This window comes from Globicephala melas, chromosome 3 (assembly GCF_963455315.2).
Source record: "Globicephala melas chromosome 3, mGloMel1.2, whole genome shotgun sequence".
NCBI lineage: Eukaryota > Metazoa > Chordata > Mammalia > Artiodactyla > Delphinidae > Globicephala > Globicephala melas.
Genome location: NC_083316.1, coordinates 66,011,864 through 66,033,647, shown reverse-complemented (window position 1 = coordinate 66,033,647; position 21,784 = coordinate 66,011,864). Strand labels below are relative to the sequence as shown.

Below are 21,784 nucleotides of genomic sequence, written 5' to 3'. Positions count from 1 at the left end.
AGGGTGTTTAGTGGATGCCTGGAAAACATAAAAATAGATTTATAGAAGGGAGCAATAGAATCTGAATGGAAAAGGATGTTCAGAAAATTAATCTGTCACATCTGAAATTCAAAATATTTCCTTTTGGCTACACAAGAAAGAGTTTTAATAAAACCCTTTGTATATATTTCTGAAAGGTAAATATTTTATAGGGAAGTAGAGGGTTGGAAGAAAAATCTGTTCCATCATGTCTGGGTATTAGAATTTTGCTTAATAACTTGCCAAAATATTTTTCTTCCAAGAGCTATGGCATTATGTGTGTACCCAATTAAAGCAATTTTTCTTTGCTTTGTCTCCTAACTTAAATTCAAATGACATACAAACCACCGCTCAACGTGGGCTAAAACTAAAATGTCTCATTGCAAGACAGTGGACAACAACCAGTGCATTGACCTTAAAAAAAATTCACTGAGTTCTTGTTTTGATCCAATTCAAATGTTTATTGAGTCCTAGCTTTTTCAAAGCACTGTGATATATACCATGGTACTTATTAGGTGCCTTATTTCTTCAATGTAAGTTAAGATATAATTTATATTTCTTAAAAGCAAATTCAAAGATTTTAATAATCATGCTAGGAGAGTGAGAAAAAGAAGGAAAGGGGTTTTTTCCTGTGTGTGTGTATGTATATATCTATATGTGTGTATATGTATGCATGTATATGCACATATACACATATGTTAAAATTAAAACAAAATGTAGAATAGCCTTTACAGTATTAAAAAATAACCACTGATAGGTCTCAATAATGAAGTAATGATTCTTGAGCTATAAACCATGTCTTGAAGTATATTCATTATACCTAGTATAAAGTCACCTTCCTTGATTCCTGAGCAAATAACAGTTCATTTTTGGTGAAAGACATAGACTGTTGTGTTGATTAATGTTTTTCCCCTTGTCCAACCCCTGAGCAATGGCTACTTTTGAATATTGTTTCACCACATTTCTGAACCAGGTATCGTGTTATACTACCTTCTTCTAGATTCCCAAAGCCTTACCCTCCACAGCCAAAGACACTGTGTCCTGTGTGTCTTCAATCCCATACATGACGTCGCAGCGGTAGAGGCCTGCATCACTGGCCAGCAGTTTGACCATGGTGAGTGAGGCATCGCCCACGTCCTCGGGATGTGTAGGCACCGACACTCTCCCTTTGTAGCCCTGACCAATCTTGATATTCCCATTTTGGGCCACGAGAACAGTAGTCTCCTTTAAATCTTTTCCATTCTTGTCCAATTCAATCTTAGACCATTTGATTCGGAGAAATTCGCTGGTGGTGTTGTAAGTGGGTGGTAAGGTAGGCATGGTTGAAAAATGACAAGGTAGGTTGACTTTTCCAGAGAGGGAGCCCTTAACAGGTGGGCTTTTTTCCACTTTGACTAGAGGAAAGAGAAAATACTAAATTAACAAACTGAGTCTATTAAATATGTGAATGGATAAGAACCATTACAGGGGGTTGCTTATATCCTCAATATGTGAAATAATTAGAATGATTTTATATACAGAGAATAGTACACAACTTCAGTAATGTTTTATAACAAAGACAAGGATTAATAATGCTTATTTTTTTATGAGCTAAAAATATGGCATTCATTTTAAAGTATTTGTAACTTAGTGTTTAACATGAACAAAATAAGTGATAAAATAAGGCAAGTGTAGGAAGACAAGCAATCAAGGGCAAGAGAAGACTAGACTTAAGCAATGCAGGTTTAAAAGACTGGACCAATGTTAGGAAGAATAGTTAAAAAACAAATTTAAGTCTACAGGTCAGAAGAAGAAAAATGATTAAGATAACTGCCACATTACCTTAGAGGAAATGAAAACAACTCAAAGGGGAAGTGAAAATTTTAAAACATACTTCAGTAGACTGGAACAGGGGGAAGCCCAGCACTTGAAGAATGCTCTTTGGTTCAGTGTTTGAACCAAAGACTTTCATTGTAATGAGAAATCCAGCTGCAATCACTTTGCAGTGAAACATTACCTCTAGATTATATCCTGGGGGCGGGTGGGGGTGGGGAGGGGGAGTTAGCATCTGTTCACCTAACCTTCTAAAGTATTAATCTACAGAATGCCTTTCTGTTTAAGCCCTTAAACTTTTAATGAGAAAAAACACATTGACCACAATTTAATACCATTACATGCAAAAAACCCACATTCTTTCATGCTTATAGAAATCTATACCTCTCCTCTCCCTTTTTCCCCCATCTTCCAGTCTCTACTAGTTGGGTAGACAATGTGTTGGTAATAAGAATAGAAATTATCATTAGTGCACAAGGAACTCCCAGTTCATGCAAATATGATGAATAGTAATAGTAGCCTCTAGGTGGAGTGAAATAATGTTAATCAACAAAATGATATGTATCTAACACTTGGTGTATTAGTGCTTAAAGGCATTAGTAACACACATCTCAAAATGGACATGCATTAGAAATGATACAGATGCTAAGGAATGAAACTTAACTTCAAAAAGATTAGATCCCATTAGGGAGATGAAGACAACAAAAAGATATTTTGTACTTTTTTGCCAAGAAAAGGGGTCCTGAGAAGGGAAGGGGTGAAAATTTTATGAACTAAAAATCTCCTAATTTATATTCATCATATGTTCTAGGAAATCCCATCTTCCTTCCTGAAGAATTATAGATCATTAACTTCACAAATAAAAGATTGCTTTTTAAATGGAGAATAAACATCTTTACCATCAGCATCAATTATGATATAAATTATAAGACCCTTGGGCTTCCCAGGTGGCACGGTGGTTGAGAGTCCGCCTGCTGATGCAGGGGACACGGGTTCGTGCCCCGGTCCGGGAAGATCCCACATGCCACAGAGCAGCTGGGCCCGTGAGCCATGGCTGCTGAGCCTGCGCGTCCAGAGCCTGTGCTCCGCAATGGGAGAGACCACAACAGTGAGAGGCCCGCGTACCGGTAAAACAACAACAACAACAAATTATAAGACCCTTTATGATTTCCTTTAAAATGAGTTTAAGATAAATGACTTTCAATTCCTTAATATTTATTACTAAATTACAGTTCTTTTCACAATTTTAGAGGTATAGGGGCAGATATGAGATTCACCTCTATCTATCTGATTGGGAGGTTTCTGACACTTAGAGCATTACTCAATAACTGTGCTGTAATGAAAAAGTATATTAGAACAAACTTATACCAACAGGCAATTTCCCAGGGGTTATTTATTGTTCTGGGTGTTTACAGATACAAGAAAATTAAAAGCTTCAGTTGGATGTAAATAAATATTCATGTAGAATCCAGTCTTAACAACAGGATGAACAAGAAGCTGTGTGGCCAAGTCTTTTGTGTATGAAACCTTGGGTCGTAAGGCACTGGGGCGTAACAAGAACTAAGTTTACCAAATCTAAATATTTTAAGAGAGAAATTTAGTAGTTCAGAAGATAATGTTTACTGACTATGCATGCTAAAAAACAAAACAAAACAAAAAAACCCTGCTACCTGCAAGAACTTGTCTGAAACTCTGATAATGCAAGAAATAAAAGTGAATGCTAACAAAAATTCACTATTCCTGGAGAGATTGGTTCAAGATGGCGGAGTAGAAGGACGTGCTCTCACTCCCTCTTACAAGAACACCAGAATCACAACTAACTGCTGAACAATTATCGATGGGAAGATACTGGAACTCACCAAAAAATATACCCCACTCCAAAGACAAAGGAGAAGACACAATGAGATGGTAGGAGGAGAGCAATCACGATAAAATCAAATCCCATAACTGCTGGGTGGTTGACTCACAAACTGGAGAACACTTATACCACAGAAGTCCACCCACTGGAGTGAAGGTTCTGAGCCCCACGTCAGGCTTCCCAATCTGGGGATCCAGCAACGGGAGGAGGAATTCTTAGAGAATCAGACTTTGAAGGCTAGTGGGATTTGATTGCAGGATTGTGACAGGACTGGGGGAAACAGAGACTCCACTCTTGGAGGGCACACACAAAGTAGTGTGCTCACTGGGACCCAGGGGAAGGAGCAGTGACCCCATAGGAGTCTGAACCAGACATACCTGCTAGTGTTGGATGATCTCCTGCAGAGGCAGGGGGGTGGCTGTGGCTCACTGTGGGGACAAGGACACTGGCAGCAGAAGTTCTGGGAAGTACTCCTTGGTGTGAGCCCTCCCAGAGTCCACCATTAGCCCCACCAAAGAGCCTTGGTAGGATCCAGTGTTAGGTCGCCTCAGGCCAAACAACCAACAGGGAGGGAGCCAGGCCTTACCCATCAGCAGACGAGTGGATTAAAGTTTTACTGAGCTCTGCCCACCAAAGCAACAGCCAGCTCTACACACCACCAGTCCCTCCCATCAGGAAACTTGCACAAGCCTCTTAGATAGCTTCATCCACCAGAGGGCAGACAGCAGAACCAAGAAGAACTACAATCCTGCAGCCTGTGGAACAAAAACCACATTCACAGAAAGACAGACAAGATGAAAAGGCAGAGGGCTATGTACTGGATGAAGGAAAAAGATAAAACCCAAGAAAAACAACTAAATGAAGTGGAGATGGGCAACCTTCCAGAAAAAGAATTCAGAATAACGATAGTGAAGATGATCCAGGACCTCGGAAAAAGAATGTAGGCAAAGATCGAGAAGATGCAAGAAATGTTTAAAAAAGATCTGAAGAATTAAAGAAGAAATGAACAGAGAGCGAACAACACAACTGAAATGAAAAATACACTACAAGGAATCAATAGTAGAATAACTAAGGCAGAAGAATGGATAAGTGACCTGGAAGACAGAATGGTGGAATCCACTGCTGTGGAACAGATTAAAGAAAAAAAAAATGAAAAGAAATGGAGGCAGCCTAAGAGACATCTGGGACAACATTAAACACAACAACATTCTCATTATAGGGGTCCCAGAAGGAGTAGAGAGAGAGAAAGGGCCCGAGAAAATATTTGAAGAGATTATAGTCGAAAACTTCCCTAACATGGAAAAGGAAATAGCCACCCAAGTCCAGGAAGTGCAGACAGTCCCATACAGGATAAACCCAAAGAGAAACACTCCAAGACACATAGTAATCAAATTGGCAAAAATTATTGAAAGCAGCAAGGAAAAATGACAAATAACATGCAAGGGAACTCCCATAAGGTTAACAGCTGATTTCTCAGCAGAAACTCTACAAGCAGGAAGGGAGTGGCATGATATACCTAGAGTAATGAAAGGGAAGCACCTACAACCAAGATTACTCTAGCCGGCAAGGATCTCATTCAGATTCGATGGAGAAATCAAAAGCTTTACAGACAAGCAAAAGCTAAGAGAATTCAGCACCACCAAACCAGCTCTACAACAAATGCTAAAGGAACTTCTCTAAGTGGGAAACACAAGAGAAGAAAAGAACCTACAAAAACAAACCCAAAACAATTAAGAATATGGTAATAGGAACATACCTATCGATAATTACCTTAAACGTGAATGGATTAAATGCTCCAACCAAAAGACACAGGCTTGCTGAATGGATACAAAAACAAGACCCATACATATGCTGTCTACAAGAGATCCATTTCAGACCTAGGGACACATACAGACTGAAAGTGAGGGGATGGAAAAAGATATTCCATGCAAATGGAAACCAAAAGAAAGCTGGAGTAGCAATACTCATATCCGATAAAATAGACTTTAAAATAAAGAACGTTACAAGAGACAAGGAAGGACACTACATAATGATCAAGGGATCAATCCAAGAAGAAGATAAAACAATTATAAATATACATGCACACAACATAGGAGGACCTCAATACATAAGGCAACTGCTAAGAGCTCTAAAAGAGGAAATTGACAGTAACACAATAATAGTGGGGGACTTTAACACCTCACTTACACCAATGGACAGATCATCCAAACAGAAAATTAATCAGAAAACACAAGCTTTGAATGACACAATAGGCCAGATAGATTTAATTGATATTTATATGACATTCCATCCAAAAAAAGCAGTTTACACTTTCTTCTCAAGGGCACACGGAACATTCTCCAGGATAGATCACATCTTGGGTCACAAATCAAGCCTCAGGAAATTTAAGAAAATTGAAATCATATCAAGCATCTTTTCTGACCACAACACTATGAGAAGAGAAATGAATTACAGGGAAAAAACCATAAAAAAACACAAACACATGGAGGGTAAACAATACATTACTAAATAACCAAGAGATCACTTAAGAAATCAAAGAGGAAATCAGAAAATACCTAGAGACAAATGACAATGAAAACATGACAACCTAAAACCTATGGGATGCAGCAAAAGCAGTTCTAAGAGGGAAGTTTATAGCTATACAAGCCTACCTCAAGAAAGAAGAAAAATCCCAAATAAACAATCTAACCTTACACCTAAAAGAAGTAGAGAAAGAAGAACAAACAAAACCTGAAGTCAGCAGAAGGAAAGAAATCATAAAGATCAGAGCAGAAATAAATGAAATAGAAACAAAGAAAACAATAGCAAAGATCAATAAAACTAAAAGCTGGTTCTTTGAGAAGATAAACAAAATTGATAAACCTTTACCCAGACTCATCAAGAAAAAGAGGGAGAGGACTCAAATCAATAAAATTAGAAATGAAAAAGGAGAAGTTACAACAGACACCACAGAAATTCAAAGCATCCTAAGAGACTACTACAAGCAACTCTATGCCAATAAAATGGACAACCTGGAAGAAATGGACAAATTCTTAGAAAGGTATAACCTTCCACGACTGAACCAGGAAGAAATAGAAAATATGAACAGACCAATCACAAGTAATGAAATTGAAACTGTGGTTAAAAATCTTCCAACAAACAAAAGTCCAGGACCAGATGGCTTCACAGGTGAATTCTATCAAACATTTAGAGAAAAGCTAACACCCATCCTTCTCAAACTCTTCCAAAAAATTGCAGAGGAAGGAACACTCCCAAACTCGTTCTATGAGGCCACCATCACCCTGATACCAAAACCAGACAAAGATACCACAAAAAAAGAAAATTACAGACCAATATCATTGATGAATATAGATGCAAAAATCCTCAACAAAATACTAGCAAACAAAATCCAACAACACATTAAAAGGATCATACACCATGATCAAGCGGGATTTATCCCAGGGATGCAAGGATTCTTCAATATATGCAAATCAATCAATGTGATACACCACATTAACAAATTGAAGAAGAAAAACCATATGATCATCTCAATAGATGCAGAAAAAGCTTTTGACAAAATTTAACACCCATTTATGATAAAAACTCTCCAGAAAGTGGGCATAGAGGGAACTACCTCAACATAATAAAGGCCATATACAACAAACCCACAGCAAACATCATTCTCAATGGTGAAAAACTGAAAGCATTTCCTCTAAGATCAGGAACAAGACAAGGATGTCCACTCTCTCCACTATTATTCAACATAGTTTTGGAAGTCCTAGCCATGGCAATCAGAGAAGAAAAAGAAATAAAAGGAATCCAAATTGGAAAAGAAGAAGTAAAACTGTCATTGTTTGCAGATGACATGATATTATATGTAGAGAATCCTAAGGATGCCACCAGAAAACTACTAGAGCTAATCAATGAATTTGGTAAAGTTGCAGGATATAAAATTAATGCACAGAAATCTCTTGCATTCCTATACACGAATGATGAAAAATCTGAAAGAGAAATTAAGGAAACACTCCCATTTACCATTGCAACAAAAAGAATAAAATACCTAGGAATAAACCTACCTAGGGAGAGAAAAGACCTGTATGCAGAAAACTATAAGACACTGCTGAAAGAAATTAAAGATGATACCAACAGATGGAGAGATATTCCATGTTCTTGGATTGGAAGAATCAATATTGTGAAAATGACTATACTACCCAAAGCAAACTACAGATTCAATGCAATCCCTATTAAATTATCAATGGCATTTTTTACAGAACTAGAACAGAAAATCTTAAAATTTGTATGGAGACACAAAAGACCCCAAATAGCCAAAGCAATCTTGATGGAAAAAAACGGAGCTGGAGGACTCAGACTCCCTGACCTCAGACTATACCACAAAGCTACAGTAATCAAGACAATATGGTACTGGCACAACAACAGAAATATAGATCAATGGAACAGGATATAAAGCCCAGAGATAAACCCACACACCTATGGTCAACTAATCTATGACAAAGGAGGCAGGGATATACAATGGAGAAAAGACAGCCTCTTCAATAAGTGGTGCTGGGAAAACTGGTCAGCAACATATAAAAGAAGGAAATTAGAACACTCCCTAACACCATACACAAAAATAAACTCAAAATGGATTAGAGATGTAAATGTAAGACCAGACACTATAAAACTCTTAGAGGAAAACATAGGAAGAACACTCTTTGACATAAATCTCAGCAAGATCTTTTTTGATCCCCCTCCTAGAGTAATGGAAATAAAAACAAAAATAAACAAATGAGACCTAATGAAACTTCAAAGCTTTTGCAAAGCAAAGGAAACTATAAACAAGACGAAAAGACAACCCTCAGAATGGGAGAAAATATTTGCCAACGAATCAACGGACAAAGGATTAATCTCCAAAATATATAAACAGCTCATGCAGCTCAATATTTAAAAGACAAAAAACGCAATCAAAAAATGGGCAGAAGACCTAAATAGACATTTCTCCAAAGAGGACATACAGATGGCCAAGAGACACATGAAAAGCTGCTCAACATCACTAATTATTAGAGAAATGCAAATCAAAACTACACTGAGGTATCACTTCACACCAGTTAGAATGGGCATCATCAGAAAATCTACAAACAACAAATGCTGGAGAGGGTGTGGAGAAAAGAGAACCCTCTTGCACTGTTGGTGGGAATGTAAATTGATACAGCCACTATGGAGAACAGTATGGAGGTTCCTTAAAAATTAAAAATAGAATTACTATATGACCCAACAATCCCACTACTGGGCATATACCCAGAGAAAACCATAATTCAAAAAGACACATGCACTCCAATGTTCATTGCTGCGCTATTTACAATAGCCAGGTCATGGAAGCAACCTTAATGCCCATCAATGGACGGATGGATAAAGAAAATGTGGTACATATATGCAATGGAATATTACTCAGCCATAAAAGGGAATGAAACTGGGTCATTTGTAGAGACATGGATGAATCTAGAGACTGTCATACAGAGTGAAGTAAGTCAGAAAGAGAAAAACAAATACCGTATATTAACGCATATATGTGGAATCTAGAAAAATGGTACAGATGAACCAGTTTTCAGGGCAGAAATAGAGACACAGATGTAGAGAACAAACATATGGACACTAAGGGGTGAAAGCAGTGGTGGGTGGGGGTGGGGGTGTGATTAATTGGGAGATTGGGATTGACATGTATACACTGATGTGTATAAAATTGATGACTAATAAGAACCTGCTGTATAAAAAAAAAAATAAAATAAAATTCAAAAAAATTTGCTTTAAAAAAAATTCACTATTCCCACCAGATAGTTTGTGGTCTAAATGAATACAGTAAGGGAGAAATCTCTGAACAATGAATGATCAGTTATGTTTCATTCTCTGCCAATAAATTCTGCAGAGCAAGGATAATGCAAATTCTATCTACACAATTTGAACAAACACACACACAGACCTTAGCCAAATAATTGTCAGAGTGAGTATAGAGGAATTTATCACCCTCTCAAGTATTAATGTCACTCTCTTGTTCATTCATTTACTAATAACTGTGCATGGCTGCATTTATTAATATTAGAGGAATTTCCAAATAACTGGGTCAATGCTAGATAATCAATATAAAGGGTATTTTTAAAGCAAAGAGTTCTTCATGCATTAAAATAAATCCAGAAACCAATAGACAGAGTGTTCATTAGTTATTGACCTTTTGCGTGCGTAGACATAAACAGAGAAAACCTTAAGATAAGAGTACTTGTGTTGACTCAACTAGTTACTGCTCTGTGATTCACTATGAACTTGGCAAGTCTGTTTCATATGGATCTTACATGTTCAATTTTTACCCCTCACATGAAAAAGTAAAAATTGTTCTGAAATTAGCCCCAAACTAATGACATCTCTTAACAGTGATTACAGATTTGCAAAGAACTTGATGCTTGGGATAAAGTACAATACAGTGGTTGAGAGCATGGACTGTGGAGCCAGACTGCCTGGGTTCACCTACAGGCTCAATCACTAAATTGATGTATAATCTTCTACATTAGCTATGTCTCTAAATCTTTTGGTATATTGCAGTTTCCTCATTTGCCAAATGGGGAAAATAAAAGCATGTGTCTCATCGGAGAGCTAAGATTAAAAAGGGATAACAAAGTAAAATACTTAGAACGAGGCATAACGTAGAAATCACTCAATACTGTTAGCTATTATTACTATTTTAAAATACCATCAAGGAGCTATACCATAAGTGTTTGTTTGTTTCCCTACTGTTTGTATGAGTTCTTTCTTTGTTTTAAGTGGAGGGTGAGTTGCCCTGTTCCTCAAGGTTCTCCCACTACTTTCTCTATAATTCCCTCCTATTACTTCCCACCCAAACCAACTCCTTTTCTCTATCTCCTTTCTGTCTTCCCTCTTCACTGGATGCCGTTGTCCTTTCCTCTCTGTGACCTTCAACCTTTACTTCCTGAAAATGCTGAAAAGGACAGCTCCTGGGCTCTTGGATTGGTGGAGCCTAGACTCTGACGGCCATCCAGGTCATTCACTGTGGTATTTACACATTGTGTATTTATTCATTCACTTATTCACTCAACACATAAATTGATTAAGTGCTAGCAGTGTGTCAGGAACTCTGCTAGAAAATAAAAAACAGCTCTCTTGAAGCTACACTCCCCTTGGGAAGAAAAACGAAGCATAACTTATCATAGCGAGTGGTATGGGCTATAACAGATGTCACAGCACAGGGGACAATGGGAACATAGAGAAAGGGCTTTTAAATTGGCTGGAAAGGGGAATGAGAGCCATGTCCAAAGTCAGCTCGTCCTTGATTCCTCTCTTGCCCTCACCACACCACATCCAATCCATTTGTTGGTCTGAATCCTCCATCTCCATGTTGGAGAGATGAGAATTCACTTCTCTCCAGCTCTTCTGCCACGCCCCATTTCACACACGGGTGACCACAATAACCTCCTAAATGATCTCCCTGCTGCCACCCTTGCTCTCCTACAATCAAATCTACATAGAATAGCAAACATGGAACTTTGAAAACATTCATCAACTCATGTCTTTCACCTGCTGAAACCCTTCAGCGCTTCCTTCAGTGCTTCCTGGAAATAAAATCTAGTCATTTCTAAAGCTACAATGCCCTATATAGATAAGAAACGTAACAGAGGTAAAGCTCACACACACCTGGGACAGCCTTGGTTTATCTCCCAGTTCTGCTACTTACTGGTTGTGTGGCTTTGAGCAAGTCTCTTAGGTTCTCAGTTTCCTCTATGGATAACGAATGTTTCAATAAGCTAATGTTAAGCTGTTCTTGGCTCACAGGAAGCTCTTTTCTAAGTATTAGATATTGTTACTATTTATATGAACTGACCTCTGACTATCTCTCTGTCTGTATCTCCTACTTTCTTCTTGATCACTGCTCTCCAACTACAGTGAACTTTCTGTTGTTCAAACACACTACCTAACTTGGGCCAAATCTTAGCTGGCTGGCTCTTCCTCATCATTCCCACATCAGTTTAAGTATGACTTTCTCAAAGACGCTTTATCACCCCCCTGCCCCCCACCCTATGCCATTTCCTATGATGTCATTCTGCTTTATATTCATCTATTCGGAAGTACTTGGATTGTTTGTTTACTTGTTTATCGCTTACCTCATGTAACTAAGGAGATTAGGTTTAATGAAATCCAAGACAATGTATGACTCATCCACTGATATATCCCTGGAGACCCAGACTAACATGTAGCACATAGAATGTATTCAAACAATACTGTCAACGGATGGATAAATGAGTGGATAGGTGGAAGGATGGATGGATGAATAGACGGAATGATACTTAAATTTTGAGTCTTAAGAATGAACTGAAGTGGAACTGTAGAGAACAAGAGAAGGGACTGTCAAGCAGAAGGAACTGCATGTAAATAAAAGGGAATAAGAAGGTCTATGAATGCAATTGTAAATTCTTGCAGAGACTAGAAGCATAGAGTGAGTATGAGAAAGAAGTGGAAGCTGAGTCTGGAGAGACCCTTGATGGGAGCAGATCACTGAAACTCAGCACAGTATCTTTTTTCATAGACCAGAGTCCACAAATTTGGAATCACAGAACACTCATTAGATGGATATATAATTTACAGCTAACAAAAACAGTGGATGTGTACTTATCCAGTTACTAGAAAGGGGGTGGGGAGAAGAGAAGGGAAGGGAAGGGGAGGAAAGGGAAGGGGAAGAAAGGGAAGGGAAGGGATGGGAAGGGGGTGGGGAGAAGAGAAGGGAAGGGAAGGGGAGGAAAGGGAAGGGGAAGAAAGGGAAGGGAAGGGATGGGAAGGGGAGGGAAGGGAAGGGAAGGGGAGGGGAGGGCAGGGGAGGGGAGGGAAGGAAAAAAGAAATGGAGGTGGGGGAAAAACTTGGCTATCAGCCCTCTCTCTATCTTCTTTACTTTTTTCAAACTCTGTCCTCCTGAATGTTTAATAGTCTTCTTTTTTTAATATAGAAAATTTTTGAGCAGTGTTGAAGAAAGCAGAAGTTAAAAATATGCCCAGCCCCACATGTGAGCCTTTTTGCACAGTCTGAAAGTAATCTGGGAAGTTACTGAAAGCCCACTTGCTTCTTTAGCACCTGGTTCATTATTTTGTTATGATTGATTTCTTTTAAACCACTGTTTTCAACCTAATAATATTTTAGCTAAAAGTGTTCAGCAATGAATAGATCAAAAATTCATCCTTTTTTTTTTTTTTTTTTTTTTGCGGTATGCAGGCCTCTCACTGTTGTGGCCTCTCCCGTTGCGGAGCACAGGCTCCGGACTCGCAGGCTCAACGGCCATGGCTCACGGGCCCAGCCGCTCCGCGGCATGTGGGATCCTCCTGGACCAAGGCACAAACCCGTGTCCCCTGCATCAGCAGGCGGACTCTCAACCACTGCGCCACCAGGGAAGCCCCATCCTTTATTTTAATGATTCCATAATCCCATTCCACGCCCCAGTACTTCAATTTTTATTTCAATTAGTCCTAAAAAAATTGTTACCACACTCACCTTTCTGTAGTGCATGGGTTGCTATTAAGGTAGAGCACATCCATAAGATGCTCTTTATATTTATCAACATCTTGTCCTAGAAAGAAAAGAAGAAAAACACAAAGTAAATCATAAGCATTCAGGTTTGTGGGAGGCCATACATCACATTCTATTTGTGCATTATAGGTAATAAGAGTACAAGAAGCAGCTCCTCTTGGATTGTAAAAACAGGAGGAGACTTGCAATAGGAGAAGTTGTCCCAACACTTTAAATTATTAGTTTGACTCTCACCCAATGTGGTAGTTACCAAAATAATCCCAGAACCCAAACTGGGGACATATAACAATGTGGATGTGTGGGGCAACCACAACAGGGTAGGCTGTTGGAAGAACAATATAGACCACAGCCTAAGTAACTAGTGGCTAGGAGCTGGCACAAGGAGGGAGGGGCGACCACAAAATCTATTTAGAAACAGGAAGTTGGTCATAGATGGAGCAAGAGAAGATGGGGAAGCTATTGAGAGAGATGTTGCAAGAAAGGGATTCACATCAAATGTGAGGTAGGAGGAAACCTGTTGGTGGTTCATGCACACGGTATCAGAACGGAGAACAAGGATCTCAGTAGGCTTGTTTTGTTTTTTTGTTTTTAATTTTATTTTTATTTATTTATTTATTTATTTATTTTTTCCAATTTTCTTTTTCTTTTTCTTTTTTTTTTCCAGTAGGCTTTTTAAAGCACAAACTCAATTTAGTTTCTAGGAGGCTGAACAAACAAAATACATATATTATAAGAAGCTGTTAATTACAGAAAAGGCCAGTGCTTGCCATGAGTTTTAAAGCAGTTCCAACTGTCTGAAGGGTAAAGAATGAAAGAAAACACCCTGTACTGAGAGTCAAGAAACCCTGCCCTGGCTTTGCCATTAATTTATTGTGTGAAGACATTTAACAAATCTGGGTCTCAGCATGGTCCCTTCCAGCTCAAATATCTATGAAGCTATCATTATGAGGAGGATAACTACCATTGTTGGGGACCATCTAGAAATCAAAGAGCTAAGCTCAGAAGAACTGCAGAGGGCTATTTGATCTCCACAGTTATTCCCTTCTCAGTTACTTTTAGGACTGTTCTATAACAGCCATTGTTGATTGGCTATCCTGTAGCCATTCCTCCTTCTCTTTTCTAACAAAACTCTAATTCCATTCTAGTATCTACCCTCCTTCACACAGCCATATACTTTAGTGGAACCTGGGTCAAACCCCAGCCCAAGGGGATGATCCTGATTATTCTATGTCAATTACATTGTTCCCATTTCTTTTGCCAATGACTGGTTTTGGAGTGAGTATATGATGCAATTTTGGCCAATGAGATGTGAGAGGATCTTGCGTGAAGGGGTTGCTCCTGGGAAAGGTATATTCATTTTAAGAAGAGAAAAAAGGAAGTGATGGTTGCTTTTCTTCACTGGACATTATCAAAATAGGATATACCTCGTGAAACTGTTGTATCTGTCTTGCACCCATGAGTATATAAGATACCCTCTGGGATGAAGCTGAGAAAGAATCAGGAGAGGCAGGGCTGAAGTGCTCAGGCATTAGACCTACAGCCAACCATAACCTTGAACTTTCTTTATAGTAGATAATAAATTCCTTTATTATTTAAACCAATAAAATCAAGGATTTTTGTTGCTTGTCACTGAAGGCATCCTAACTGACACATATTTGAGTTGGTGCCCTGCATAACTGCCTTAGAAAATATCTAAATTGTGTATGATTTAGAAAAGCTAGATTAAAAAGAAGTAAATGCTGTAAGAATGAATCCAAGTCCAATTTGGGCTCAAATTCAATTTCATAATTTATGACAGCTATACCTTTACTCTTGATATTCTTCCCTACCTGATTGCTTTATTTTATATATATTGAAATCAGTGTTAGAACCTTTCTTAAAAAAATTATAAAATTCTAGATATGTCCTGAAGACCATTTTTTTTTTTACCTAATACATTGTATGTCTTATATTTTCCATCAATAGGCCATTTGACAACTCACGATGAAAAGTATACAGTTGATAATCCTAAAGTAACCTTGATAATTAAGTTTATTTATCATATAATTACTGAGATATGCTAATAGATGTTGTTACACACTAACTGGGAAATTATGTTTCTACATTTCTTTTTTATTAATAAGATACCACAGCAAGCAGGAAGTATATACCCATATCTCAATACTATAACAATATTTCAGGGAAAAATTAAGATATCAATTTCACATACCCTACAGTTTTCAACAAAATGAAATTTCAGATTGTATCATACAATGCTATTAAAGACAGTGTATTCCATGAGTACTAACTGAATCCAACTAAGAAACTTTTCTGTAATTGTGCTTACAAACAATAATTTCCTATTGTCCTTCAAGAAAAATTTTTCTTAATTGTTTTTCTTTTTTTCAGGAAACTTTTATAAGCTTAATGTTAAAAGTCTATTTCCAAAATAAAATTTTAAAAAATAATAATAATAAAAAGTCTATTTCCATTGTCAAATAGCCCTGAATTCAAGTTCCAAATCTTCTGCTTATACTCTGTGATTTTGGGTAAGTTACTAACTCTCTCATTTCCAGTAGCTATTTAATAATGAAAAGCAGTACAATCAGAATTGATAAAAGAATGTATATAAAATATAGCTCAGTGATACACAGCATATTCAGTACTCAATATTTATTATTAAAATTTCTAATTGAAGCTTTCTACCAGTGTTCTCTTCCTCGTTTCATATCACTAGTAGTAAAAAGAAAAGTATTTAAAGCTCTTAGATTTGAAAATTATAACCTGGGTTACTACTATAGCTGTGTACAACTTCATGCTCACAGTAAATTGTCCTATAACTTATTTCTATGTGCTCTGAATCATTATTTAGAAACATGTTTTATCTCCTGTGTAGAACAGTAGGCTTCTGGAAGGCAGAGCCGGTATCACATTCAGCTTACTAATTCCCACAATATTTCACCCACAGTGCCAGCTTCAGAGTAGACCCTTGAGGTAGGTTTGTTGACCAAATGTGTGACCAATGCCCCTATTTCCTATCCAGAAATACATTTTGAAGAGAAGTGTCAACAATCTCTTTAAACATGGGTGAGTGGGCCAATTAACACCTGAAATACATTTAATATTTACTGTGACTCAGTAATATCTGATGTTTGTCAATATCTAGAGTGTTGGATCTTATAACAAAACCAGAGGGGAAGATGTAATCCTGACCAGGAATGGGTCTTCTGCATCCTGATCTCCTGTCTAAGGCAGATACTCAAAAGTCTAACTCTTTGTGCCATACTTCATCCTCATAAAAGTGGCTTTTTTTTGAGGGAGGGGAGGAAACAGTTCTTCATCTATATAACAAGTATACTCATCACTTGCCCAAGTAAGACTGTCCCTAAGACAAGGCTAGGGAAGGAGCCAGTGCATTAAAAGTGCAAGGGAGAGATCAGTCATGTTTTAAATATATTTGCAAAAATATGTTTAAATAAGTTGCCAACATTTAAAAATTGGAGAGTTCACACTAAGTCCCAGATCTCTGACTTCTTTTGGAAAATCAGACCTGGCACCTCAAGGTCCATATTCTAGCTGGCCAGTCATTAGCACTAAGCAGGCAGCAGCCTCTGGCCTTGGCTCCGTGCACTCAAGCTTAGCACTGGCGCCGCTTGGCCTCTCATCCATTTCCACTCCATATACCTCAAATGCCCAAAGTTCTGACCTCAGAACTATATTTCCATTGCCTCTTCCTTAGAGTCCAGGGATGTCATTCCGTTTCTCTAGTTTTTATAAGACTGTGTTCATGGTCATGGTTGTTAAACACACCATTTGCCTTCTTTGATTTTACTAAATGAGAAACTTTCTGGAGCTTCTTTGTTTTGAGCACCACTCCGACCCCCATCTCTATTCTTCTGCTCTTCTGTGTGTGGGTCTTGTAAGCATTGTTTGTTAGTGATAACGAGTCTGTCTGCACAGAAAGACCTGGGAGATATGACAGCCAGTGCCTATATTTAGTCTTCTATTCCAGTGAAGTCAATGAGAAGAGGAAAAAGTCATTGAACAATCAAGTCACAGCTGACTGAAGCTGTTTAATTGCCTGGGAGACACAAGAGACAAGGTCAACAGGAATCCTATCCATAAGAGATGTCTGCAGAGGGGATAACGGTCAGGCCGGTGATGGGCTGCCTCAGAGAAAGAGAGAGCCAAGGTTCTAGTAAACAGATATTTAGCATTCTCCCTTGATCTTGGGGAAGCTCCACTGAGCAAAGGGTGACTTAAGGTTGCAGACACAGTGGTTTGTCTTCTAGTTTTTGAATTAGTTACCCTAGACAACCAATTGTCCAGGATACCTCAGCCACAAAGTAGATGTAAAGAGCATTGTCTATCATGTTGCTACGGAGTGCTTTCTCAAAGGAGGAAACGCTGTAATGCAGAGAGAGATATCATGGTTTAAACATGAAGTGTCATGAATTTGCTTCACAGGAATAATGGCACCATGTGGATATACCGCTAACATGTGACTGGATTCCTGCACCTGGACTTGGCTAAGCTTTTTCATGTCATTGCTCCTTAGCACTGTCCTGTTCTCTGCCTGGTGAACCTGTTCCTCCTTGATCTACAACACATTGCACTCTCCACTCCCATTCTCATGCTCTATTTACATCATAGCACATCTCCCCATTGTATATGTATATTTGGGAATTGCCTTTCTCTGCCCTCCATAATATAAGCTCCAGGGATGTAGCCTTTGATGTTTTGTTCACTGCTGTATCCACAATGCCCAGGACACCCAGTAAATATTTGCTGAATGAATGAATATGCCCATTTTGTACATAATTGGGTGCATATTTTACGCTATTTGGTACCTTACTTTCTTCACTTAAAACACAGTTTATCTCGGAGAATATTCTGAATCAGCTAATACAGTGTGTCTGTGTCATTTTTAACAGCTGCATAGTTTTCCCCTAGATAAATGTAGCATCGTTTATTTTACCAGTTCCTGTGATGAGTCTTTAAGGTGTTTCCAAATTTTTCCTATGAAATAATGCTGCAAAGGGCATCCTTGGCCATTTGTTTTGGGTGGCATTCATACCAATGTCTATATGACAATATCTAGAAGAGGAATTGCTGGGTCAAAAGGTATATACAGTTAAAAAAATTTTGATAGCTATTACCAAATCACCTTCTAAAAAAGATGAACCTATTCACATATATGAGAGATCCAGTTTCCCCACAACTTGACCCAACACAAACTTTCATTAAACTATTTTTATCTTTACGGCTCTGATTGATGAAAAAATGGTGCAGAATATCATTGTTGTTTTAATTACTATTTCTTTAACTATGAATGAAACGGAGCAATTTTTAAGTTGATGTTAAAACATTTATTTTTCTCTTTCTGCCAGCAGCCTGCATAAAACATTTGCCTCTTTTTCTTTTTGATAGATTGTGGTTTAGTTTTTGTAAAAGGTCCTGGCATATCAAAAGAGTTGTTAGTTTTTTGTCTCTCATATGTTGCTAATATTTTCCAGATGTGTTATTTGTTTCCGTGTAAATAATTTAATTGTTATTGGTCAGATTTATTAATCTTTTCTAGTATGGCTTCTGGGTTTTACATTTTCCTTAGCGTGGGTTTCACCTTTTCCTTAGCACGGGTTTCCTTACTCTTAGCTTATTATTTTAAAAATCTTATAATTTCCTCTAGTTATTTTTTTAAATGTCATTCCCTACATTTCATATTAGATCCATCTTAACTTTATTTTGGGATAAGAGATGAGGTAACGATTGACTTGTATCTTGAGTGAACCAATCCATTGTGCCCAATCCATTTATTGAATAATTCTTCATTTCCACTGAATATCCATGTTCGTTTGAGCCTGTTTCTGGACTCTGTCTTCTGTTCAATTAAACTAGACAATTCCTTTTCTATTTAAATTGAAGTATAGTGGATTTAAAATATTGTGTCAGTTTCAGGTGCACAGCAGTGATTCAGATATATAGAAATAGATATACACATATATATATATTCTTCTTTCAGATTCTTTTCTATTACAGGTTATTACAAGATATTGAATATAGTTCCTTGTGCTATACAGTAGGTCCTTGTTGTTCATCTATGTTGTATATTGTTGTGTGTATCTGTTAATCTCAAATTCCTAATTTATCCCTTTCCCCTTTTCCCCTTTGGTGGCTCTAAATTTGTTTTCTATGTCTGTGAGTCTACTTCTGTTTTGTAAATAAGTTCATTTGTATTGTTTTTTTTAGATTCCACATACAAGTGTGAAATTAGACAATTCTTAAAACAGTATGTCCCTCTCTAACACATTTTGTAGGTTTAGTAGGAAATACATGATTTGGGTAATGCTGTTATTATTAAGATCATAGAATTAGATCAATATGAGCCCCAGGGATATATCTTAACACCATTTATTTGTGGAGTTCTCATTTATCAAAGCCCTTTCACAGGTATTCACCCTTTTGATGTTTATAACTGCATATCCATTTAATAGATTTTTGACACCAAATGTCTAAAAGTTGTGTCTAACCTGGTTTTCTCAACTAGGAAATGCAACTCAAGCTTTCTGATTCTAAGCCCTTTCTGATTCTAGTGCTCCTTCCACTACACCACAGGTAATACCAGCTCAGTAATTTAATAATAAAAACATTACAACATATATTATATATGTGTTTATCATAAACTATGTAATCTCATGTTTATAGACATAAACACCTCTTAAAATTCTTAAGAAGAATGAGATAGGATGTACACAGAAAAAGGAAGGATGTATACAGAGAAAAAGGTAAACTTAAGTGTAGATCTGCATTTACACAATTTTAAAGATGATAGATCTATCCAGAGGCATTTCAGGGAAACACAACAAACAAACAACATTAGATAAAGATGCTTTGCACTGACCACTGAAATAGAACCACCCTTGGCACATTCAGTGATAAGAACACGGCAGTCAAATACCCTGGAGAACATATACATAATATAAATGTACAAATGTATATATAAGTAATTAACCACATTTAGGCTAACAGAGGAAACTGGCAAACGTTCACTAACTGAAGTGGAGCTTGGCCAAGACATTTATCTCTACTTCTCCTTGTTCTGATTCCAAATCAGAGAGAGTACGGGCCTTGTGTTTCCTGGTAAAGTACAGACCTATGCAACAATCAGCATGTTTTCTCATACCAGAGCCAGTAACCCCCAACAATGAGTATTTGTGAGTCCTAACTGGTTTCTCTAGGTGGGTGGTGGAATAATAGCCTACTACAGTCATTCATTCTCTTCCTCAAAAGAACCATGGGTCTGGAGAAGTTCTGTTCAGTCACAGGGCAATATCCCATTTTAAATACAGTATCTAGTGATGTTTGTCCATGAACAAAGTCAATAAAAATGTTTGAATCCCACTAGGCAAAAAGAGCTTAGTTATATGGCTGTTGGGTGACAGTGCTGGTTGATCTTTGTGCTCTCAAAGGCTCTGATGTTCAATTACTGACCAATCATTAACCACAAAGTATTTAAGAGTAATAATGTGAGGAAAGAAAGAACAATGACTATATCTTTAACATTAATCATATTCAGCCTTAAATTAACTTTTTAGGTCCTTTCCAAACAATTTACAAGGGTGCAGATATAGGTATCTTAGGATAGCACAGGTATTTCCTTCCAGTTTGTAGGCACAGGGAAAAAGAAGAAACCTATGTTTGTAAACATATATAAATCTAGGGGGATTCTTTTCAAACTTTAAATTTGAATTAAAGTTAAAATTAAATTTAAATTCTTTTTAAACTTGAAATTAAAAGCAGGAGATACAATTTAGGGCTAACTTTATATATATATATATTTTTATCTACTAAGGAAAACAAAGCGAAACTTTGAATTCTTACACAAATCTTTAGCAAATGTCTTGACTCTCCTCCCTCTTCCCACCACCCACAAGACGAAGGACCGTGGACTTCCTGCTGGAGCAAGTAATTGCTCAGCCACTTTGGAATCCGTGGAACCCTTTGCAGTTTAGTTGGGACAGGCACATACAATTGTAAAATCTTCCTTTTTTCACATAGAACTCAGAACCTGAAGTCAGCCTCCGAGACCTTCTGCTTGATATGCCCTCACATCCCAGGTTACATACTCCCCAAACTGGCACAGATTTTATCTCAGAAAACTAGTTGTTGCTTCCATTGACGCCTTCCTATTTTTATATTAGACTCAAAACATCCCATTTTAGGTCTTTAGAGGAATATTTTCACTGTAGGATTGGCACAATTGCCAAGCAGTGTTTAAAAGAATTTAGGTCACAGCTTTTAGGAGTCAAAAAGGAAGGGAAAGGGGATCAATTAGATGTCAGAATTGGAGATGGAATAGATCATTAAAACTCTGTTCTTCCAAGATAAAGCGAAGAAGTAGGAGAGTCTAAAATGTAGCACTAAGTGGCGGCATCAACTCTGGGCCGCATTCCCCCAAGTCACTAGCTCAGTCATTTCATAAATATGAGCTGAGCTCCCACTATGGGCCGGGCCCGAGCTAAAGCTCCTCATGCAAAGGTACCAGATTTACACTCACAGCCCCT

At 37.7% G+C, this 21,784-nt stretch overlaps 2 protein-coding genes across 4 annotated transcripts in view; both read right to left on the bottom strand.

The window, feature by feature from the left end:
- VCAN (versican) overlaps positions 1-21,784 on the bottom strand; it is a 114,020-nt gene that overhangs the window by 89,046 nt on the left and 3,190 nt on the right. For all 3 annotated transcript variants that reach the window (XM_030847128.2, XM_030847136.2, XM_060295975.1), the window contains exons 2-3: positions 13,206-13,281; positions 1,035-1,412 (exon numbers count right to left, since the gene is read on the bottom strand). In XM_030847128.2, coding sequence (XP_030702988.2) covers positions 1,035-1,412; positions 13,206-13,275 — 448 coding nt within the window. In that variant the 5' untranslated portion in view covers positions 13,276-13,281. The remainder of the gene's footprint in view (positions 1-1,034; positions 1,413-13,205; positions 13,282-21,784) is intronic.
- Positions 13,206-21,784, bottom strand: part of XRCC4 (X-ray repair cross complementing 4) — a 372,319-nt gene continuing 363,740 nt past the window's right edge. Inside the window, exon 8 of the mRNA XM_070045162.1 lies at positions 13,206-13,281. Within this exon, the coding sequence (XP_069901263.1) occupies positions 13,269-13,281 (13 nt within the window). The 3' untranslated portion in view covers positions 13,206-13,268. The remainder of the gene's footprint in view (positions 13,282-21,784) is intronic.